At 37.8% G+C, this 25,745-nt stretch overlaps 1 protein-coding gene across 1 annotated transcript in view; it reads left to right on the top strand.

The window, feature by feature from the left end:
- The window catches only part of CNTN5 (contactin 5), a 1,155,131-nt gene that overhangs the window by 1,001,864 nt on the left and 127,522 nt on the right, over positions 1-25,745 (top strand). The window contains exons 14-15 of the mRNA XM_080642588.1: positions 18,099-18,226; positions 20,224-20,399. Of these exons, the coding sequence (XP_080498714.1) occupies positions 18,099-18,226; positions 20,224-20,399 (304 nt within the window). The remainder of the gene's footprint in view (positions 1-18,098; positions 18,227-20,223; positions 20,400-25,745) is intronic.

The following is a 25,745-nucleotide window of genomic DNA, read 5'->3' as shown; positions in this document are numbered from 1 at the left end:
TTCACACTAAAATGTGGTGATTAACCAGATACTCATGAGGAATCTGAGCCCTGTTTAACCACCACTTGTTGACTACTTATTGTGCTAGTATAAAGCTCATTTCCTTCCTCAAGTAAGTTTCAGTCTAGGGAAAACATAATATGCTGAGGTCTGGCATACTGAGGAATGTACTAGAAGCATAAGAGGACAGAGGAATAATGAGGTATGAGTAGGAAGACAGTAACCGAGGGTCAGGGAACATCACCCAGACATAATTGGAGCAACAACAACAAAAAGATTAGAGACTAATAAGTAATCTTCCAGACAGCTATGAGACTGGGAAGCAGGAAAAGTCTTGTCCAGATGGGGGAAAACTATTTGCAAAGATCCAAGACATAGGATCTCCAGAGAATGACAAGCAGTTTATTACGAATGAAAGGTAAGATTGGTGTAGATGTGAGAAGGCAGCAAGGAATCTGATATGAGAATGGGAAGGCAGAGAGAGGTTATGAAGGATGTCATATGTCATGCTAAGGAGTTTGGATTTTATCCTGAATGGAGTGTGGAGACATGGATGGGCAGTAAGTCAGTTGCTAACATTATTAGATGACACATTGTGAAGGCAGTGGCACCAACACGTTTGATTTTGGTTGTTTTTTAATTGGTTTCAGAGAGAGGAAGGGAAAGGGATAGAGAGATAGAAATATCAATGATGAAAGAGAATCATCTATCAGCTGCTTCCTGCACATCCCCTACTGAAGTTCAAGCCCTCAACCTGGGCATGTGCCCTGACAGGGAATTGAACCATGACTTCCAGGTTCATAGATCAAAGCTCAACCACTGAACAGCACCAGCCCGGCAACATGATTAAATAGGAAATGGCCTGCTACTGGAGGCAGAGGAAGCAGAATGACAATAATATAGATGGATTCTAGTGAGAAGCTCAAATAAGGTGTGGTAGTGAGAGAAACTGGTTAAGCCCAATCCAAAGCTCCGAGCAAAGCTGTGAGGCACCTGGCATTCGGAAAAGACTCCTAAAAACTCAGGAATGGGATAGCTCCTCCGGAGCCAGGTAGCTGAGCCAGTCTTCTTGTGGAAGTATCTGACCAGCACAGCGTCACCGTCCCCATCCACACCCACCTCGCCTCTCTGTATGTACCGGTAAGAGCATATTAGAGAGAGAAAGACATTCTTTGCAGGCTTTGCTTTGGTGGGAGCTGCTAGGCTTTTTCTTTCCCTTCTCACCTCCAAACTCAAGGGAGGGGAAGGTTACAAGGACTCACTCCAAGAAATGATAAAACTAGTTCTTTTATTCCTTGATTGAGCTTTGCTTAGGCAACAGACTTGCTGATGGGCTCCAGGCCCTGCTTAAATAGGGGAGCGCGTAACTGGAGAGAGGTGACAGACAGCAGAAAGGGAGCGGCAGGAGAGAAGCCTACACTCCCGCCATTCAGAAGGCAAGAGGATGTGCAGCTCCCATGGGTTGGACTGACTTGGAGAAGGTTGGCAAGCACAAGCTTGCTGGGCTCCATGAGCTGTCGAAGCTGGAGAAGGTGGGGCCTAAAAAGGAGACTGCATGAGGGGACTCTGCAGTGAGGAGGCCCGAAGACTTGTAGATGTGCTCACAGAGCCAGCGCTAGAGGATCTGCTTCCACAGTGGCCTGGGGGACAGCAGCTCTTCCCAGAGTGACAGCTGTAACCCAGTAAGGACCACAACGGAAACTGAGTAAGGGACACTGGTCCCTTTCCATCTCTCTCCTCCTTACTCGGACACACAGAGGAGAAGAACTGGGAAAAGGAGGAGGAAAGGTGTGAAGAGAGACCACTCTCCATGCTCCTTGCAGCCGCGGGGTCCTGGGTCCAGGTCATTTGTCAGAGCTAAGTTAGGGATGAGGAGGAGGAGGAGGGCAGGAAATCAGAGAGAACCTTTACCTTTGTAACAACTGAAAGTTATTTAAAAGCTATGGGATGTCTGAAGGAAATGGAAAAGTCGTTTTAACAGAACATGGTTAAAGGCAGTGATTAGATAAAGTAAAACCACCTCACATGTGTTCCTCACTGCATGTAGACTCTCTAGTAAGCCAAAAAAAAGGGGGAATATATTTGACTTGACCAACTTGTATTGAGGGGAAAGTAAATGATGACTTCTGAGGTAATAGTCTGAATTATGTCCTGAGCTTTAAAAAAAGAAATACTCTAAGCTTTCCTTATCTGGGCACAGTTACCTCATCTATAAAACAAAGGACTTTCTGGTGGTTTCTAACCTTGTTTAACCTTGTTCATCCCAGAATCCCTTGAGAATCTGAGGAAAGTTACATCTGAGGAACCTTTCTGGTTCAGTTGAAGAGTATGGATTTCTCTACAAAATAGGTACATGCACACCCAGAATTTTTCATACAAATTCACATAAAATAGGTTTCACTGAAGTGAGAGGCTGATTTCATAGAAATAATGGAGAGTGGGTCTGCATATGTTAAGTTTGATGTGCCCATGACAAATAAATTCTTGTAGAAATATTCTTCAGAACAAGAGCAATGTAAGTGTGTGTGTGTGTGTGTGTGTGTGTGTGTGTGTGTGTGTGTGTGTGTTTGGAAGGGGGCGGGGAGTTGTTTCGTTTGGTTAATTACAAGCTCTTAATATCCAGCCCTGACAAAGAGGCAGCCTCCTTTCTCGCCCTTTTTCAGAGCCTGGAGGCTGTGAAACTTTCAGTGGCTTAGCACAAAAGGGCCTGCAGTTTCTTCAGGTTGCTTGCAGTGATGCTGAGCCAGGGATGAGGCCCATTAATTAAAGTCACTTCTGCACTTAGGCTTCGTCTCGCTTCCTAAAGGCTGTCATGCATGTCTTTCTGGGTCACCTCACTTCTTCCTTCCAGCTAAACTGCATCTAACGGGAAGAGCACAGTGACGGCCCAGCCTCCTTGAGCACGTATGGCCCTTCACTTTCAAAATACTTTACTGATCAAGTTGAAGAGTTTGAATTTCTCTCATTTCCATCATCTACAGGAAACATGTGTCTTCTCTTGTTACCCTTGAGTTTCCACTTCTGTCAGCTTCTATTATAGGTCAGAGCTGCCACCAAGCATGTGATCTTATGCAAAGTTTTCTTTTGATGTTCCCTTTGGATCGATGTAGGGTAGCTGAAATTGCAGAACAAATTTTAGAAACCAGCAGGCCTGGTCTAAAATCCTGGTAGTTATTTCAGTCTTTTGTACCTTATTTTCTTCCTTTTCCTTTATCAAATGAGTATAATAATATATCCTGGGGTCTTTGTAAGAAATAAAATAAAGTATTAAATGAGCTTTGTATACAGCCTGGCAAATTATAGAAGCATAACAAATATTATCAAAACAAACTATATGCCATTTTATTTTTTCAAAATGATTTGTAGTTCTCTGTAGAGAGTCATTAACATACAAGAGAAGAGAGCAAGAAAATAAAAAAGAAACAGAGAACTATAAAAAATTTCAGAAAATAATAAAATAGCAATAACTACATACTTATCAGTAATTTATTTAAGTGCAAATGGGCTAAATGCTCCAATTAAAAGACATAGGGTGGCTAAATGAATACAAAATCAAGATATACATATATATATACACATATATATGTGTATGTATATATATATATGTACACACACACACACACACATATATATATACACTAGAGGCCCTATGCATGAAATTCGTGCAAGGGGCTCAGCCCTCGCAGCTGTGGCAGCTTGCTTGCCTTGGCCCTCGCAGCCCAGGCTTCGTCTGAGAGTTCGTTGGGCTGTCCAGTCTAATTAGCATATTACACTTTTATTATTATAGATATACATACATATATATGTATATACATACCAGACAAAATAGACTTTAAAATAAATGCTATAACAATAGACAAAAAGAGCATTTTATAATATACAGGGATCAATCGAACAAGAGAATATAACTCTTGTGAACATCTATGCACCTGATTTAGGAGCCCCTATATATACCCGTTTCCCCGAAAATAAGACAGTGTCTTATATTAATTTTTGCCCCCAAAGACATGCTAGGTCTTATTTTCAGGGGATGTCTTATTTTTCCATGAAGAAGAATACGATACACATTTATTGTTAAATGAAAATAAAGGAAATTTATTACCTGTATATGGTACGGTAGTACAGTAGTTGTCAACACAAACCAGACAAACTGTGAATCCTACAGTATCAAGAATTTACTCATTTATTCAATGACAATCATGTCATCATCTTCTGGAACATCATCATAACAATCCAATTCCTGAATTTCCTGGTGAATTTCTTGTGACTCCATTTCTTTCAGAATCAGTGGACCAAATCTCTCATGTTTAGCAATAGCACTGTCTTTAAATGAGTACTTCTTGTCAAGGTAGCCTGCTCGCAGTGCATTTGCAATGCAACTGTCAGTGATTTTCTCCCATGAATTCTTCATCCAAGTCACAACTTCTTGCAGTTTAGGTTTCACAAAGTTTCCACGCTGATTTCTCTCCATTCTATTTTCAATATAGTCATTAATTTCCATGCACAAATTGTCTTTGAATGGCTTGTTTATTGCAATATCAAGAGTCTGGAGATAGGCCGTCATTCCTGCGGGAATCATTATCTGATCTATTTTTCTTTCGTGAAGAAATGTCTTCATGTCTTTAGCGCGGTGAGTGCTGGCTGCATCCCAGACTAGCAGACCTCTTTGGCTCCCTCGCATAACAAGCGGCAGCATTAAATCGACCCACTTCCTTATAACTGCTTGTGTGGCCCAGGCTTTTTCAGTTTCAAGAATAAAAATGCCCAAAACATGTTCAATCTTTTCCTTCTTACCCTTAGAAATGATTAAAGGTGGGATTTTAGTGCCATCCAGATGAACAATACAGGAAACATGTGCACTTTCGTAAGCAGTGGAGGGAATGTACGCTAAGGAGGCACCCCGCTGTTCAATTGTTGTTTGAGATGATTGGCCCATAAACACTGCAGTTTCATCCATAGCAATCATGTTGGAAAGATTGTATTTAGAGAAGTCAGCATCATCAATAAAGGACTTGAATGCAAGTGCTTGCTTAATAACTTGAGTATCTTCCAACCTAAACAACGTTGTAGATCTTCTTAAAGACAGTTCACTTGGCTGAAGGAAATTATCCAGCCTGTGTTGTGGTGCTTTGAAGTCTTCGGGGGCTATGTCAAACCGTGGGTCCATTGCAAGGGCAAATTCTTGAATCTGAGCCCTATTCACAACCAAAGCCTTTGCTCTCCTGTCAACAACCCATTCACAGATCAGGTCTTCCAGCTCGGAAAATAATGGTTGCCGACCTGATCCACACTTGCGCTTTTTAGCATTTCCCTTGTCCACTTGTTCAATGAGGTTACCATACTCTGCTCGCCATTTTCGGACCAATCGGATACTCAACATCTTCTCTTTGCAGAAAGCAGTAAGATTTTGGCCCCAAGAGTCTTCCACGATTCCTTTCTTGTACTCCACGGAGTAGCTTTTTCTTTTTGCGCTCATTTCTAGGGGTAAAAAAAAAAGGAATTGGGGTATCAAGGTGGGGTGAGGGGGATCACTCAAAATGACACAGGGGAGATCAGAGGGGGGAATCAAAATGGCACAGGAGAATCAGAGGGGGGATTACCATTTTAGTAACCCCTTTTGATCCTCCTGTGTCATTTTAAGTGATCCCCCTCCCCCCACCCCTGTGCCACTGAACACCTTCACCAGACATCCCCCCTACCCCTTTATCAGACATTTACCCCCTGGGGCCTGCCTGGGGACTGTCACTGGGCTTGCTGGGGCCTGGATCTGGACTGGAGCAGGGTCTGCCACTGACTGAGAACCTTCAGTCATCATGAAGGCAGCTGCGAGCATCAGGTAGTGTCACCAGAGACAGACCAGCACTCACCACCTTCGCCGCGTCCCATCCACTCTAATACTCCTGTTCTTCTACATGCATCTGCGAAAGTCTCCTCCTCTCTCCAGCCCCGGCTCACCGCTCACTCCAACCTCCGCTCCGCCTCCACACAGCAGTGATGTCAGGACTCCGCGTAATGTCACTGGTTGCTAGACGCCAGTCGGGGTGGCCCTAGCGACCAGTTTATGGTAAATTAATTTTCATTCTGAGACAAAGCCTGGGGGCCTTATTTTTGGGGGATGCCTTATATTTCACTCAGAAGGAAACCTGTAAGTAGGTCTTATTTTCGGAGGATGTTTTATTTTCGGGGAAACACGGTAGAAGCCCCTATATATAGAAAGCAAATACTGTTAAATCTTTAGCCAGATTCATCAAGGAGGGGGCCCAAATTAATAAAATCAGGAATAAAAAAGAAGTGACAACGGACACCACAGAAATACAAAGAATGATAAGAAAATAGTATGAAAAAATTGTATTGTATGCCAACAAATTGGACAACCTGGAATAAATTGATAAATTTTTAGAAATATTCAATCTTCCAAGACTGAATCAGCAAGAACCAAAATCTGAACACACTGATAACTACTAACAGTATTAAATCAGTAGTCAAAAAACTCCCAACAAATGAAGGTCCTATACTAGATGGATTCACAGGGCAATTTACCAAACATTCAAATAATTAACACCTATTCTTCTCAAACTATTTCAAAAAACTGAAAAGTAGGAAAAGCTCCTAGACTCACTTTTCAAGGCCAGCAATATACTGATACCAAAGCCAGATAAAGAAGATAAGACACTACAAAAAAGAAAAGAAAATGAGCCAATATCTCTGAAGAACATAGATGCAAAAATTATCAACAAAATATTAACAAATCCAATTCAACAATACATGAAAAAATACCCCATGATGAAGTGGGATTTATTCCTGGAATGCAAAATTGGTTTAATATCTATATATCAATTAATATGGTATGCCACATAAACAAAATGATGGATAAAAATTATATGATCTTATCAATAGATTCAAAAAAAGCTTTTCACAAAATTCAACATCTGTTTATGATAAAAATTCTAAGTAAAGTAGGATTAGGGGGGTATACTTAAACATAATAAAGGCCATATGTGACAAAATCACAGCAAACATTTTACTCAATGGGAAAAAAACTAAAAGCTTTTTCTTTAAAATCAGGAACAAGAAAGGATAAAGATGTCCACTTTCATCACTTTTATTCAACATAGTATTGGAAGTCCTAGCCACAGCAATCAGACAAGAAAAATAAATAAAAGGCACCCACATTGGAAAGGAAATCATATCATTCTTTGCATTTAATATGATATTATATTTACAGAATCCTAAAGATTGAGGGAAGGCGAGGGGTAAGGGGGTAACAAATCAACCAAAGGACTTGTATGCATGCATATGAGCATAACCAATGGGCAGAGACAGGGGTGGGGGGGGAAGGTGAGGGCATATGCTGGGGGGTGGGGGCAGGCAGGGAGAGGACAATGGGGGAAAAAGGAGACTTACGTAATACTTTAAACAATAAAGAATTTAAATTTAAAAAATAAAAGATTCCACAAAAAATACTAAACTTATAAATGAATTCAATAAAGTAGTAGGATACAAAATCAATATTCAAAAATCAGTTACATTTTATATACCAATAATGAACTTTCAGGAAATTTATAAAATAATCCCATTTAAAATTGAATAAAAAAAGAATAAAATATCTAAGACTAAATATAACTAAGTAGGTAAAAGACCTATACTCAGAATATAAGACATTGAATAAATTGAAGAAAATGTAAATAAATGGAATCATATACCCTGCTCAGGAATATAAAAAATTGTCATAATCAAAATGTCCATATTACCCAAAAGCAATCTATAGATTCAATGTAATTCCTATCAAAATACCAATAAGATTTTTCACTGAACTAAAGCAAAAAAAAAAAAAAAAATTCACAAAATTTATATGGAATGACAAAAGACTGAATACCCAATGCAATCTGGAGAAAAAAAGAACAAAGTTGGAGGGATCATACTACTTAATATCTAGCTATACTACAAAGCAATAGTAATCAAAACAGCATTGTACTGGCATAAACACAGACAGATCACTGAAGCAGAATGAATGGCCTAGAAATAAACCCACACCTATATGGTCAATTAATATACGACAAAGGAGGCAAGAATATACAATGGGGTAAAGACAGTCTATGCAGACAGCCAGCATGGCTCAGTGGTTGAGCATCGACCTATGAACCAGAAGGTCATGATTGGATTCCCTGGATTCCCAGTCTGGGTACAAGCCGGGTTGCAAGCTGGATCCCTAGTAGGGGGCATGCAAGCTTAGTCCTAGTCGGGGCACATACTGGAGGCAACTGATCAATGTTTCTCTCTCACATGAATCTCTCTCTCTCTCTCTCTCTCTCTCTCTCTCTCTCTCTCTCTCTCTCCCTCCCTCCCTCCCTCCCTCCCTTCCTTCCTCCTTCCCTCCCTCTTCCTTCCCTTGTTCTCTCTCTAAAATCAATAGATATGTACTGGGGTAAGGATTAAAAAGAGAAAAAAATGAAATAAGCAATGAATCCTTGCAAACAGGGATAAACACAATGCCATCTTAGGTAGACTATGGTACTGCATAGATTAACAAAACAGAGACTACTGATCAAATACAAGAGAGCCAAGGTATCTCCAGAAGCATATGGAGAAGTTAAGAAACCAGAATATACTAAGCATGACTTGATACTGGATGTAGAATGCTGGTTTGCATTTCTAAGAGCTCTCTTTACCCCCAACAGACCTTCACCTCACCACTCCCTTACTACTCTAGTCCAAGTTCAGGGATGCCTCTTCAGGATTAATCCCCAGATCTGAAAATCCCAGATGTAGTAGTCACATGGTAATAATGGCAGAGGGGAGAAGATAGAAGCAGAAAACTGCAAGGAAACATTTATTCAATATTCAATTATCTAGTAATTAGGTATGCAAAAGCAAGACATGATAATGTAAATCTCATTCATTGTCTAATCTATTTTTTATTTCTTAAGTTAAAAAATGAGCTCATCTGATAAACATGTGGTATATGAATCAGTAGACAGGCTTTTGGTTAAATGATATTGCCTCTTGACAGATAAAAAAAAACATCATAATATTTAAAATTCTTCATTCCCGGGGGGAGAAAAATGGCTGCGGAATAGACAGACGTGTTCCGAGCCTTGTCCCGGAGCATAAAGAAAGAATAGCTGAGGGTCGCACTAGGAGTGTTTGTTGGCAAGTTGGGGGACAGCTGAACTCCAGAAGAAGGTGGGAGACTGCTAGACGGGGTTCCCCTGACCTGGCAGCTCCCACTGCGGCTGGGTCCCCTCCGGGAGCTGCGGGCTTGGACGCGGAGTCGCCGCCATCTGGAACCGGAAAGTGGAGCTTATCGGAAGCCTGAGAATCCACAACTGCGGCACCCACGGAACAGCTGCAAGCCCCAGAACAACGCTCCCCAATTGGCGCAAACACCCGGGTTCAGAGGAGCTCTACACTCCACCACGGAAAGGTCAGATTTCGCCTGGGATAAGGTGAGGTCTCTGGTCCCAGCACGAGAGAGGAACGCGCGTTTTGCGAGAGCTGGAGGACCAGGGAAGTCTGTGCCTAGAAAAATCGGTGGCTGCTGGGGCTGGCGTGATCTGTGAATGTGGAAGGGGGTCCTCAGAGCTGCTAACAGAAGGGCTCTCTAAAAAGCAACCCATTTTGATCTGAAGTGCAGGGACACCCTAAGAATTTCAGGGGTGTGCTAGACTTACGCGCAGCCACGGAGTGCGCACACTTGGGCTTTTTCCTCTTGAAATTCTTGCTTCTGATTACTAAGCCCAATTCATAGGTTCACCCAGTTGGGGACACCCTGGGAGACTGCAGGGGAAAGTTGTTTTTCTGGAACCTGGGGATCGGAGCGGGGAGTGACCATCGGAGAGCCAGCTCTGAGGCAGCCCACTCCCACAAACCGGTAGTGAGTGCCACAGGGAAAGAAGGCTCTAACACTCCCTAGAGAGGCCATAGATAAACCCGGAAGTCAATCCAGAAACACTGCCACCCAGGGGCTGAATCACAAATTGACTCTTGTGTAATCAAAAATAAAGGAATACGAATTAAGACACACCGCCTGCTTAAAATCAGGACTGGCTTACATCACTGAAGAGCAGTGGAACGCAGGGAACTGCAATACTGTCCGGACTGAGAAACAGGCGTGCCAAACAGAACAACAGAGGAAGTGAATGACCTTCACTACTCCACATTTTATTTTTATTTTTTATTTTTTTATTTTCATTTTTTGCATCTTTTACTCAAGAAGCTAATTTTTTTCCTCACTTGATTTTACCTTTTTAATTATTACATTTTTATTTTCAATCCGTATTATTACTACTGCTATTTTATCTTTTTTTTTTTTTTTAAGTGTCATTTTATTTTCTCTTCATTTTGTTTTGGGATTAATGTTCTACATTCTATTTTTATCTTTCCTGTAGCATCATTTTACTCTATCTCAAATCTACCTTTATGCCATCACTCTCTTCCTCACTTTTCCCTTTTCAGTGTCCTGTTTATCTTACCCCTTTCCTGCTTTAGATTTTCCCTATTCTTTCTGTTTACCCCCTTTTAAAATTTCACCCTACTTATATATCTAATCTCCAATCCCCTGCTCCAAGTCCATACACACCTCTCTCTTCGCTGTCTTAACTATCCAAAAAATTGTTTTTCTCTCTATCCTTTTGTTGTTGTTCGCTTGAATGTAGATTGTATCGAATTTTTATGCTTTTTTGTGAGATTGTTTTGCTTATTCTTCTTTTGTTTATTTTTTTGTTTGTTTAGTGCTTCTGTTTTCCCTTGCCTCACTCAATATTAGTTGGTGTTGTAGTTTGTATTAATCCCCAGGTACTTGTTGCTGGCATTTGCTGGGATAAGTGATAGTTCTATTGGAGTTTTATCCCCAATATATATAGTCTGTTTCCCTTTCTCTCTTAGTCTCTTTCTTGTCTCTCTTACTTTTTTTTCTTCTTTTTTTCCCTTTTCCCAATTTCATTTTGACACCCCCTTTTTTTTTCTTCTTCTTTCTTTCTTTCTCCTCTTCTTCTTTCTCTACTATCCCCTAATTTGCCTTTCTCTGGTGGTCACCTTTATTGGAGGTTATTAATATCGTGAATACATTTCTGTTCAGTGCCTTGTGTGTTGTACCTGGTAGTGCTGTATTTTGTGCCTTTAAATCGACGCAGGAGAGAGAGAACTACATAACCAGACACCCAGAGAAGAGAGACCATGGGGAGACAAAGACACAGCCCGCATATGAAAGAAAAGCAGGCATCACCAGAAAAGGAAGTAAACGAAATGGAGGCAAGCAACCTTCCAGAAAAAGAATTCAGAGAAATGGTCATAAGGTGGCTGAAAAGAATGGAAGACAAATTCGACAATATGAGTAAGAACCAAGAGGAAATGAAGAAGAACCAAGAAGAAATGAAAAATGACATCGCTGCTGTAAAGAACTCAATAGAAAGCATCAAGAGTAGACTAGAAGAAGCAGAGGACCGCATCAGTGAGCTAGAAGACAAGATGGGAAAAAATACCCAAGTAGAGCAACTTCTAGAAAAAAAAATTAAAAGGCAGGAGGAGAGCCTAAGGGAACTTTGGGACAACACGAAACAAAACAACATCCGCATAATAGGGGTTCCAGAAGGAAAGGAAGCTGAGCAAGGAATAGAAAACCTATTTGAAGAAATAATGACAGAAAATTTCCCTGATATAGAGAAGAAAAAACCCACACAAATCCAAGAAGCTCACAGAGTCCCAAGCAAAATGAACCCCAAAAGACTGACGCCAAGGCACATTATAATTAAATTGGCAAACACCAACGACAAAGTAAGAATCTTAAAAGCGGCAAGAGAGAGACAGAAAGTTACATACAAAGGAACCCCCATCAGACTAGCAACTGATTTCTCAACAGAAACTCATCAGGCCAGAAGGGAATGGAATGAAATATACAAAGTCATGCAAAGGAAGGGTCTGAATCCAAGAATACTGTACCCAGCAAGGCTGTCAATCAAAATTGAAGGTGAAATCAGGAGCTTCACAGACAAAAAAGGACTAAGGGAATTTATTACCACCAAACCAGCAATGCAAGAAATGCTAAAGGGTCTGCTGTAAAAAAAAAAAGAAAAAAAAAAAAAGAAATAGGAAGCGAAGAAGGAACACAGGTGTAAAGAATAGGAATGGCGACAAATAAGTACCTATCAATAATAACTTTAAATGTAAATGGATTAAATGCCCCAATCAAAAGACATAGGGTAATGGATTGGATAAGAAAACATGACCCATATATCTGCTGTCTACAAGAAACCCACCTCAGAAAAAAAGACGCACACAGACTGAGGGTGAAGGGATGGAAAAAGGTTTTCCAGGCAAATGGAACTGAAAAAAAAGCTGGGGTAGCAATACTTATATCTGACAAATTAGATCTCAAACTGAAGGACATAACAAGAGATAAGGAAGGCCACTTCATAATACTAAAGGGAGCAATCCAACAAGAAGAAATAACTCTGGTAAACATATATGCACCCAATACAGGAGCACCCAAATACATAAAAAAACTCCTGGAGGATATCAAGGGAGAGATTGACAGCAATACAATCATAGTAGGAGACTTTAATACCCCACTATCACCATTGGACAAATCCTCTAAACAAAAAATCAGCAAAGAAACATCAATCCTAAATGACTCACTAGACCAGATGGAATTAATTGACATCTTCAGAACATTTCACCCCAAAGCCACAGAATATACATTCTTCTCAAGTGCACATGGGTCATTTTCAAAGATAGACCATATGTTGGGACATAGGCAAAGTCTCTTCAAATTCAAGAAGATAGAAATCATATCAAGCATCTTCTCAGACCACAGTGGCATAAAACTGGAAATCAACTACAATAAAAACAATCCAAAGAAATCAAACACATGGAGACTAAACAGCATGCTATTAAACCATGACTGGGTTACCAGAGAGATCAAAGAAGAAATAAAAAACATCATGACAACAAATGACAATGAAAACACTACAATCCAAAATCTATGGGACACAGCGAAAGCAGTCTTGAGAGGGAAGTTCATAGCTCTACAAGCCTACTGCAAAAAACAAGAAACAGGGGTAATAAATTACCTAACCCAACAACTCAAAGAGTTAGAAAAAGAGCAACAAGAAAAGCCCAGTGTAAGCAGAAGGAAGGAAATAATAAAGATCAGAGCACAGATAAACGACATAGAGACCAAAGAAACAATACAAAAGATCAACAAAACCAAGAGCTGGTTCTTTGAAAGGATAAACAAGATTGATGAACCTCTAGCCAGGCTCACCAAGAAGCAAAGAGAGAGGACCCAAATAAACAAAATCAGAAATGAAAGAGGTGAAATAACAACAGATCCCGCCGAAATACAAAGGATTGTTAAAAAATACTATGAACAACTCTATTCCAACAAACTGGACAACCTGGAGGAAATGGACATATTCCTAGAAAAATATAACCTTCCAAAACTCAATCAGGAAGAATCTAAACAGCTCAATATGCCAGTAACTATGGAAGAAATTGAAGCAGTCATCAAAGAGCTTCCGGCAAACAAAAGCCCGGGGCCAGATGGCTTCACAGGAGAGTTTTAACAAACATTCAAGGAAGAACTAAAACCTATCCTCCTCAGACTATTCCAAAAAATTCAAGAGGAAGGAACACTTCCAAGCTCCTTCTATGAAGCCAGCATCACCCTAATACCAAAACCAGATAAAGACAACACAATGAAAGAGAATTACAGGCCAATATCCCTCATGAACGTAGATGCCAAAATCCTCAACAAAATTCTAGTAAATCGGATCCAGCACTACATCAGAAAGATCATACACCATGACCAAGTAGGGTTTATCCCAGGAATGCAAGGATGGTTCAATATCCGAAAATCAATAAATGTGATACATCACATAAACAAATTGAAAGATAAAAATCACATAGTCATATCAATTGATGCAGAAAAAGCATTTGACAAAATCCAACACCCTTTCTTGATAAAAACTCTCAACAAGGTGGGAATAGAAGGATCATACCTCAACATAATAAAAGCTATATATGATAAACCCACAGCTAACATCATACTCAATGGGCAAAAACTAAAACCATTTCCCCTAAGAACAGGAACAAGACAAGGATGCCCACTCTCACCACTCCTGTTTGACATAGTACTGGAAGTATTAGCCATTGCAATTAGACAAGAAGAAGAAATAAAAATCATCCAAATTGGAAAAGAAGAAGTAAAGCTGTCCTTATTTGCAGATGACATGATATTGTTCATAAAAAACCCGAAAGACTCTATCAAAAAACTAACAGACTTAATAAATGAATTCGGCAAGGTAGCAGGATACAAAATTAACGCCAAGAAATCTATGGCATTTCTATACACCAACAGTGAACTTACAGAAAGAGAGACTAAAAAAGCAATCCCATTTTCCATCACACCAAAAAAATTAAGATACTTAGGAATAAACCTAACCAAGGAGGTAAAAGACCTATATGCGGAAAACTACAGGACACTGAAAAAAGAGATAGAGGAAGATGTAAACAGATGGAAGAACATACCATGTTCATGGATTGGTAGAATCAACATCATCAAAATGTCCATACTACCCAAAGCAATCTATAGATTCAATGCACTCCCCATTAAAATACCAACAGCATATTTCACAGACCTAGAAAGAACTCTCCAAAAATTCATCTGGAATAAAAAAAGACCCCGAATAGCCACAGCAATCCTGAGAAAGAAGAATAAAGTAGGAGGGATCTCAATACCAGATTTCAAGCTGTATTACAAAGCCACTGTCCTCAAAACAGCCTGGTACTGGCACAAGAACAGACATATAGATCAATGGAATAGAATAGAGAATCCAGATATCGACCCAAACCAATATGCGCAATTAATATTTGACAAAGGAGGCATGAGCATACAATGGAGTCAAGACAGTCTCTTCAATAAATGGTGTTGGGAAAATTGGACAGATACATGCAAAAAAATGAAACTAGACCACCAACTTACACCATACACAAAAATAAACTCAAAATGGATACAGGACTTAAATATAAGTCGGGAAACCATAAAAATACTAGAGGAATCCACAGGCAGCAAAATCTCAGACATATGCCAAAAGAACTTTTTCAGTGATACTGCCCCTAGGGCAATGGAAGCCAAAGAGAAAATAAACAAATGGGACTACATCAAAATAAAAAGCTTTTGCACAGCAAAAGAAACCATCAACAAAACAACAAGAAACCCCACTGTATGGGAGAACATATTTGCAAATGGTATCACTGATAAAGGTTTAATTTCCAACATCTACAGGCAGCTTATACAACTTAATAAAAGGAAGATAAATGATCCAATAAAAAAATGGGCAACGGACCTAAATAGAATCTTTTCGAAAGAAGACAGAAGGAAGGCCAAGAGACACATGAAAACATGCTCAAAGTCACTAATTATCCGAGAGATGCAAATCAAAAAGACAATGCGATACCATCTCACACCTGTCAGAATGGCTATCATCAACAAATCAACAAATGACAAGTGTTGGCGAGGATGCGGAGAAAAAGGAACCCTCGTGCACTGCTGGTGGGAATGCAGACTGGTGCAGCCACTGTGGAGAACAGTATGGAGTTTCCTCAAAAAACTGAAAATGGAACTCCCATTTGACCCAGTAATCCCACTCCTAGGAATATATCCTAAGAAACCAGAAACACCAATCAGAAAGGATATATGCACCCCTATGTTCATAGCAGCACAATTTACAATAGCTAAGATTTGGAAACAGCCTAGGTGCCAGTCAGCAGATGACTGGATCAGAAAACTATGGTACATCTACACAATGGAATACTATGCTGCCATAAAAAAGAAGGAATTACTACCATTTGTAGACACCTGGATGGAATTAGAGAACATTATGCTAAGTGAAATAAGCCAGTCAATGAAAGAAAAATACCACATGATCTCACTCATTTAGGGATAATGAAAAACATTATAAACTGATGAACCAAAAGATAGTTACAGAGGCAGTAAAGCATCAAACAGACTGTCAAATTACAGTGGTAAGGTTAGGGAGAGGTGGGGGAAATAAGAGATCAACTGAAGGACTTGTATGCATGCATATAAGAGTAAGCAACGGATGCAAAACATTGGGGGGTGAGGGCAGGTATGGGAGTGGGGTGGGGGGGCAATGGTAAGATATGTACACATATAATACCTTAATAAAAATTTGAAAAATAAAAAATAAAAAAAAATAAAATTCTTCATTCCCCAGTGTATCAGTGGCCTAAAGTACAGGAGTATTCATAAATTATCTTTAAAAGGAGAATATAATATGTTGTCTGCTGTCAGTGAGAAAGGATTTATCTTAAATCAAGAGCTGAAATAGTGCCTTACCTAAGATACATTTCTTTCTTTAAAGGAAGTGAACTTTTAAGCCAAACTTCTCACCTACTAAGTTGGAATTTACACAGGACAGTAAAATCAAGATATTGAGAATCTGTGGAGATTATAGTAATTTGGATAAATTTAAATAGATTGTTATTCTCACAAGAGAATGCCTATTTATTTACAAAATGTATAATTTTTGCTTTTAAATATATCTTTTTTGTAGCTTTGTATTTGGGGGTTTAAAGTGGAATGAATACATTATATTCCATTTTTTTTATAGAAACTGAGCGCTGTCTAAATAAATGAACAGAATTTTTGATGGACCATCTCAAATGGATTATATAACTTTTGAGATCACTGTTTTTCAAATGTCTGAAGTTAATATCCCTCCTAGACATAAATTACAAAATAAAATCAGCTATTCCTAGTTTGCTTGGCTCCTGAATGTGTCTCCGTTCTACATGTTGTAAATCAAGTTTGATCTATATTAAAAACAATTTGATGTTTTGAAACTGATATCTTTATTGATGACAATATCTAAGTGCAAATTTGTAATATTCAGCAACCTAGAATCTCATCCAATTGTTACAAAAAGCTCAATCATCTCAATAACTGTCAGGTCTGAGCAATTGGCAAGATTGAACCCACATTTTAAAATAGCATAAAAGATGTGGACTGAATAGACTCATCCATTTTTGTATCTTAAATAGTTTAATATTATCACATTGCTATGGCACAAACTATTATTTTCAGGACTAGGAGGATCCAATTTTAGGATTTTAAGTTCAGTGGAGTCACTGGTTCTTACCAAAAGCAATATAGTCTATTTCCTCTTTCCTAAAAGAAGTCAGTCCAAACTCTAGTGGCGTATCAAATAAAACTACAACAGCCACTTCTATTATGTTTCAGGTTGCTTGAGTAGGTTGATGCACCAGTGAAATATATATTTCAGGAGCTTAGAAGAGAGAAAAGGACAAAAGTACTAATTAAATTTAAATCCGTATATTTCTGGAATGATGACTACACAGGAGAATACGGTAATTCTAAATGTCAACCTCATTTTCACTGAACTTTAAAAAATTTTTAATAATGCTGTAATTTTTCACCTTCATATAAGGCTCAAGGTCCATTTTTAACAAAGGTCTCGAAAGAGCCCACATGCAAACTCAGGTATCATGTTTTTATGTTTAAAAAGTGCAATGTGAGCAGCCAGGTATGGGTCCCAGGTCTCATTTACATACCCTTGCTGCAGGAGTGGCACTGCAGAGAAACTCCCATAAATCATCCCCTGGCTGTACACAATTAATTTTACTTTCTATACCTGCCTGCCTCTATGTTTTTATGCTGTTTCTTTTTATATTTAATTGTTGAGGTCGCCCATGGTTTGAGGTGAAATATCCAAGCTTAATATTAAAATATTGCTGGATGATACTATAGTATAAGTTTTAATAACCCAATTCAAGGTCACCTTTTCCCACAAGTTTTAAGATTAACTGTCAAAAAAGTATCCAAAGAAAAATAACCTGTAACTTCCTAACCTTTTTATATATGAGAGGATATTAAGTGGGTTTCCTGCATAATTTCTTGAAGGGAAAAACATTTCTACCATCACGGTGTATTTTCCCAGCGATCTTTTATCTTGTTTATTGTTACCTTGAAAATGATTTCAGATTTCATGAGAGTTTCTTACTACTTAGCTTATTTTCAATAAAACAAGGGGAAAAAAACCTTTTTTAATGATTTTCAGAATAGCTATTCTTCCAGACGGGAATCTGCGGATCCTAAATGCTTCTAAATCAGATGAGGGAAAGTACGTTTGCCGAGGGGAAAATGTATTTGGTTCTGCTGAAATCATAGCTTCAGTATCTGTAAAAGGTAAGAAAATGTGGCTAAATATTTCATAAGACTAATTTCATGGCCTTATCAGAAAGTGAATAGATATAATATGCATGTATATATGTATGTGTGCATGCTCCTGTTTATAAACTACATCGTAAAAATAGGACTAACACAGCCACATGGTCCCTTTCCATTATTTAGGGCACCATAAAGAAATGGAATTCTTGTTGGTAGAAATTTAAATATGTTTCTTTGAACACAATATGTAAGAGGATGAAGACAGCTTTGGGAAGTTTTAGTCAGTGTCTCAAAATTTACAAGTATGCTAACAGTATAAAAACATTTTTTCTCTACCAAGATTAATTTTAGCGATAATCAGTAATACTCCCTTATTACCACTTTGACAGAGGATTTGGGGTAGAAAGGCAGAAGGAGGACATGGGTATGGCATGTGGGAGTGAGTTCGGAGAAACTGACATACCAGAGCTGCCCTTTGACCTTTTAATCAATGGAATTTTTTACATAATGTCATTTGTTAACATTGCAAATATTGCCGCTTAAATGTTTAGTTCTAAAGTGAACTGGATGTCATGCCTAGAACCTTCGTGACTACATGTCACTGCTGCATACAAAGAAAATCTTATATCTTAGGTAGTGTCTTTGTTAGCAGAGGAATATTTTTCACAGTTGAACTCTATACTTAATTGATTTTTCCATTTGCGCATGTATTTTATACTGAGTCATATTTGGGCCATAAAAAGGTAAAGTTGTTAATTTGTCTCTCTTTAGAAATAGGAAAGTGAAATAGACGGCACTCTGATATTTTAGGGAACGGGCAAACATCACTAGAAGGAACACGATTTAAACAATGTCTTCATTTATTGCAGACACTACAGGAATCAAACTCTGCTTCTACTTCCAGTCTGTCTTATTCCTTCTCTGTGCTAAACAGTGAGGCAGTACTGGATCCAAGGACTTTCTTTTATAGCAACAAAAATGTTCTTGCACTTTCAAAAAACAAAAAAGTTGTTAAATGGAATATTTACTTACTGGGAATATTCTAATTCTTACAAAGTTTAAACCACAGTATGATGTGATTGTCCTCTCTGATGAAGCCAGAGATTAGATTGCCACATGGAATATCTGACTTCTAAAATGTCAGCATTCATAGTGGCAATCCTTTCCTGGTATCACACCCACTTTCCTCTCGGTGACTATTCAGAAGGATGTTGCACATTAAAGGATCTTAACCACCCCTGATTAAGCATGGTGCTTCATCAGATTGTGCTACGGTCAATAATAGAGCTGGAATAGGAAAATTGGGCTAAATGTTAATCATTTGTGTCAGTCTTCTTCAGGTATCTACAATCAGGATTCCAGGAAATAAAGACAACATCAAAATCCTATCTCCATCGCTTCCCTACTTTATTCAAAATAGCAAATTATATTGCAGTATTTGATCACTGTCTTTTTGGAATAATTTCTTCTTTTTCAATAACAGTCAACATACAATATTGTATTAATTTTAGGTGTACAGCACAACAATTAAACATTTATATCTTACACAGTTGATCACTATCTTAAGTAATCCTTAGATGTACAGCTCATATTAGCCTTTATTGGTTCAAAATTGCCCTAAACCCTGTAAAAATGTACCTATTTTTTTAAAATTTAACTGTATCTCACTTAGTATAATTCTCTCCATGTCCATTAATAAGCCAGTCAGAGAAAGACAAGTACCATATGATTTCACTTATATGTGGAATCTAATGAACAAAGTAAACTAACAAGCAGAGTGGAGACAGACTCAAGGACACAGAAAACAGACTGACAGCTGTCAGAGGGGAGGGGGTTAAGGGTTGGGTGAGAAGGGTGAAGGGATTAAGCAAAGAAAAAATAAAGATTCAGAAGGATCCGTATCTGGAACAACTTTATTGCACAGATTCCTTGTTAAGTTTTTCTCTATTATTTAAAATATAGAATGCAGGGAAATGCTATGTGTTATATTAATTAATATATTTTTATTTCTATAGAACCTACAAAAATAGAACTTACTCCTAAAAGAACAGAGTTAACAGTGGGAGAAAGCATTGTTCTTAACTGTAAAGCAATTCATGATGCTAGTTTGGATGTCATTTTCTACTGGACACTGAAAGGACAGCCTATCGATTTCGAGAAAGAAGGTGGACATTTTGAAAGCATCAGGGCCGTAAGTTAATACACTTTTATTTTTTGAGTAATAACAATGTTAGAAATTTAAGTTCAAATGTAAAAACTTTCTTATCCATGTAATGCTAAGAAAACAGAGGGATAAAATCAATTTGATTTAAACACATTTTTCATTATTTTATATTAGGCCAAACTGAAAAGAATAATAATTTAAAAGTCCCAGTAATAAATTGGTGACACTGTATTATGCAAGTCTGGTTTATTTGCCAATTTTATTTACTCGATTAATATTGTCAACATTTCCACATTACTTCTCAAAAATTACATTGCGACATAAAGTGACTAGTGATATTTAAAGCATTCTTACGAATATTTATGATACAATAAATTAATGAAATAACCTGGCTGTCCTACTCCTCAAAATATGGTAATTTTGGGAGATTTTTAAATTTCTCACAGGCTATAGAGCTAAACATGCAACCCATAGTCAGAAAGGCACATTGGCCTTAGATAAACATTCATAAGCATACTCATTTCTTCCTCACCAAATATTTTATTTGTAATGTCTTCTTTTACTTTATGTGTCTACATGGCAATCCACTAAATGGAGTGGGAAATCTTTTTAACCAAATACTATAGAACCATCATAGTGTCTTTAGCCAATAGAGAAGTAAAAACACAGCTCCTTCCCCCACTCTTATTTAAGAGATAAAAGAGTAATTTGAGACAGAGGGAGAGAGAAAGATGGATGGAATTAGGGAGGCAGAGAAAGATTGTGGCTGCTATATGCCATCTATATTTGCTAAAGGGATAGATTCAAGTGCAATTTATGCCTACAAATCCAATTTGAAATGTTGTCACACGCTTATTAGCATCAGTTTACTTTGGGAAGCACTGGAAAACCATAACTATAATGATCCCAAACAGATAAAACTCAGTTTGGATTGCATTTTATTATAAATGTAATGTAATACAGTGAAAAGTCCTGGACCCAAAGTCAGGAATTTTCTGGATCAATTTCCAGTTCAATCTCTAATCAGCTGTGTAACCAAAAGCCACTCAATAACTTGACCTATTTGGGCATTAATCTCATAAAGTGAAACAGTTGGACCAGATAATTTCTTTTTTCTTTAATATATTTTATTGATTTCAGAGAGGAAAGGAGAAGTAGAGAGAGATAGAAACATCAATGATGAGACAGAATTATTGGTTGGCTGCCTCCTGCATGCCCCCTACTGGGGATTGAGCCTGCAACCCAGGCATGTGCCCTTGACCAGAATTGAACCTGGGACCCTTCAGTCTGCAGGCCGATGCTCCATCCACTAAGCCAAACCGGCTAGGGCTGGACCAGATAATTTCTAAGATCCTTTCTCACTCTAGAATTTGATAAATTTATATTATAAGAATGAAATATGAATTCTCTTTATTACATTTGCCAGTGTAAACAAAATTAAACATTTTCTTCCAAATTATCCCTTTTATCCTGGTTTACTTTGCAATAAATGGGTAAGACTATATAAATGAGAAACAATTACCAACATTATTATTTATATCTCATTAAATAAATTAATTTTAATTTTAATGGTTATGTTAAATACAAAATATTTAGATCATATTAAACTCATTTTCCTCTAATTCGTGTTTCTTTTTTTCTTTTACCTTGAGTTGACAAATCCTTCTAGATTGTGAACAAATTTTATGCCATCATTGTCACAAAGAGAACCAGAAAAAAAATGTGATTCAAAAATATTACATTTGAAAGCAAAACATTTGCCATCAAAGATATAGCTTCTCAGGATTATCTGTAAACCTTCATTTTAAGTGATCAGATACATAATGTAAAAATATATCTAAAATGAATGTTGATTTTTCTTTATATAAGTGGGTCCCCACTTTATTTTAAAATATCAATAGAGAAATCAATGGTCCTGATCAAATTATATGAATTCTTGTTTTTATCTATTAGACATTACCACTTTGGTTTAATGTCATTCATTTGTATAGATAAATACCTTGTAATCACTTCCATAAAGTTGGCAGTTAATAGTACCTGTTGTATTCCTCTTTACAAATATGCTGTTCTTGCCCTTGAGAAGTACAAAATTTACTTTTTACTCCCTGTTAACCCAAACTGTTACAAGCCATATTAAAATTAGGCTCTGGATTATGGACAGTGATAGTAAACTACAGAATAAAAAATTAAAGCAAATTAAATATTTAGGTTTAGGTAATGTAGGACTTACCATTTTCAGTGTATTTAGAATAATTAGTAGAAATATATATGTGCTATAAAAATTGGAAGCTTCAAAACTGCCAAGTGTAAAAGAAATTGCCTATCCCTTTTTCCCCAGTTTCCTCAAACACTGATTGGATTCTGGATGGCTCCATATGTTTTAGGAGAAGAAATGAAAATGTTATATAGAAGGGAGATTTGGGAAGGCCTCTGGACTTGTGGATACCTTCTGTTTGAAAGGCCAATTGAAGACTCTAGGAATAAGAGGGGCAGGACAGGGTTCAGAAGAGAAGCAAATGGGGTGATCTGTGAGTTTCAAAGGAGAACCATTGGTGAGACCTTAGTGGGGCTCCAGGCTGGCCCAGCAGAGTAAGAAAGCCAAACAGAATTCAGGGACTTAAGCAGGAAGAGTAGTGTGCCTTTGAGCCCTGTCTAGATTAACTGCCTTGAGACCTGACCTACCAGTGGGTGATTGCATGTGGGTTATTCAGAAGAGAAAGGAGGGTATAACTTTTAAGCACATTAACACTACAGAGTGGCAAATGAATCAACCAAATATCTACCTCCCCCAAAAACGATACCAATGCTGTTAATAAAGCATTTTCTGTTTAGTTAACTACTGCATTATTTCAGAGGTTGTCATATAATTAAATGCTGCATAAAATTCTGTTAAAACTTTTTACTATAAAATAGTTTCTTTGCTTTTTACGCAAAATTGGATGTTCAGTTGAACACAATTTGAAACTGCCTTAGATGACATCTGAAACTGTTATTGCCAGTTTGCTTCACCCCATTTGCTTCTCTTCTGAACCCTGTCCTGCCCCTCTTATTCCTAGAGTCTTTAATTGGCCTTTCAAACAGAAGGTATCCACAAGTCCAGAGGCCTTCCCAAATCTCCCTTAAGATTAAGACCCTTCCTTAATTTCTGGGGGTGTCATCTGAGTGATCTGTGGACTACAGTGACTTCAGGATCACAGCTGGATAGAAACGCCATGCTGATTAGACACCTCCATTTTTACTCTAATTGGCAGATGGTCTCAAAAAGCAAAATTTGAAGACTCCTCTTCACTTTTTGTCAATGCAGCAAAATCAAGTAATGCCTCTGAAGTTATTCTATATAATAAAAGACTAATATGCAAATTGTCCCCTCGACCAAGAGTTCGACCAGGAGTTTGACTAGGAGTTTGACTGGGAATTTGATCATGGGACAGGGTAGCCGGCCAACTTACACCGGCCAGCTCCGCCCCTAATTGGCACCCTCCACCCAGATCAGGGATGGGGTCGGCCAACCTCCTGCATCCCTCCCCCCCCCCCCCCCCCCCGCCCAGCAGGCCTAACCTGATCAGGACCAATCAGGGTGGGCCGGCCAGATCCCACCCATGCACCAATTGGTGCACCAGTCCTCTAGTCACATATAAAAAGACAGGTTTAGCCATCAAAGTCACACAGGCCTCACTTTGTTTATTTAAATATCATCCACTAAAACACACCTTCTGGTTATGGTACTTACTATGGTAGGGATACCAAGCTTTTTTTATTTATTTAGAAGCTCCATTTTTGATAGATGTTTTATCTTTATAATATACTTACATAGCATTATGGGTGATATGAAAGTTACTAGTTTCTATGAAATGTTTTTAAGCTTGACCATGAAGTCAATCAGATTTACTTCAGTGATATTTATTAAACCAAATTCTCCCCTAACTCAGTCATTTTCAATAGTGAATTACTTTCTTGGACTTGTTAGTCCTTCTAATATGTATAGCAAACTTCTAATAAATATTTTCATGCAAAATAACACTCCAAGTATCTTGAGTTTCAGTTCAGAATTTCCATTAAGCTTATTCAGTATTATTCTGACTTTCTACCAGCTATCTTGCAAGTGTACATTGAAGAATAATCAGTGGATCTTGACTCCAGAACTACTTCCTTGTCCAATCTGACAGACTTATTTAAGACCACACATTTTTATAAATTACATATGTACCACACCATTTAGAATAAATACATGGATAAGTAAATAAATGCATCATGTCAAGCCCACTCTTTAAATTATAACATTGTAGCATTCCACTTTTATCAAATGTTCAAGTCAAGTTACTAAAATGAGTATCTAAATTATTTTCATAGCTTAAAAATACTCATCTTTTCTCAATATTGCAATTTTATCCACAGTGTTTGCTTTGTTTATTTCTTAAGAAGCCTCTATTCAAATCTTGATATTTTTTTTAAATACTTCTATCTCCCTCTTATATTCTTGTACTCTTCTCCCTTTTATTATTCATATTGATTTGTGGATCTATTCAAATGAATTAAATTAGGAAGAATAATGGTTATGTCAGTTTTAACTGGGGACACCATAGGCCATTGTAGCAGATTCCACCATGTGTTACCCATAATCCCCTTTTAAAACTAAGGCACCCCTTTGCTCATCCAAACCACTAAGACAGGTCTCAGCAGAGCCCCTCTCTAGGTTCTCAGCCAATGAGAGTTGTCTCTCAATATCTTTTATCAAACATAGAGCATATATAGAACTGTTTAGGAAGGTGACATTTTAAATTTCCTACTTTCTCAATAAGTTTAACATTAAATTATATAATCTTGTGAACAACCTTAGGTAAATATCCTTTATCCATTGTAGAATTTGTAGGTTAATTATTTTCATTGCTGGAAATATTTTCATATATTCATCAAAATCACTTACACCTATAAAGTTTATACTATGATTATGTGGTTACATTTACATTATATAACTTTTTTCTGCTAATATTTATAAATGACTATTATGAACAATCTCCTTTGCCAAAAATATGTTTCTGTTATATGTATTTTTAAAATCAACCCTACAAATCAGACTCTTCAACATTTAGTTAATCAATTCAGAATAAATTTGGAAGTTTCATTATTCAATCAAGATCTAGGCTAAAATAATATTAATAGAATTTTACATCATGAAGAGAACTTTTGCCCTTTGTCTCTCATATCTCTTGTTTCATTTGATTTCCATAATACATTGTAATCCAGGCAAATTATACACAAATGAAGAGACTGAGTCCCAGGAAGGAAGATGGGTGAAGGGTTCCACTGTTGGGGTTCTGAGCAACACAGACACAATGCCCACACAACCATTGTTGAAGCTTCATTGAGCTTAAA

Source organism: Plecotus auritus (genome assembly GCF_963455305.1).
Source record: "Plecotus auritus genome assembly, chromosome: 9".
Taxonomy (NCBI): Eukaryota; Metazoa; Chordata; class Mammalia; order Chiroptera; family Vespertilionidae; genus Plecotus; species Plecotus auritus.
Note: the sequence above shows the minus strand (reverse complement) of the source record. Positions and strands in the feature narration are given on the sequence as shown.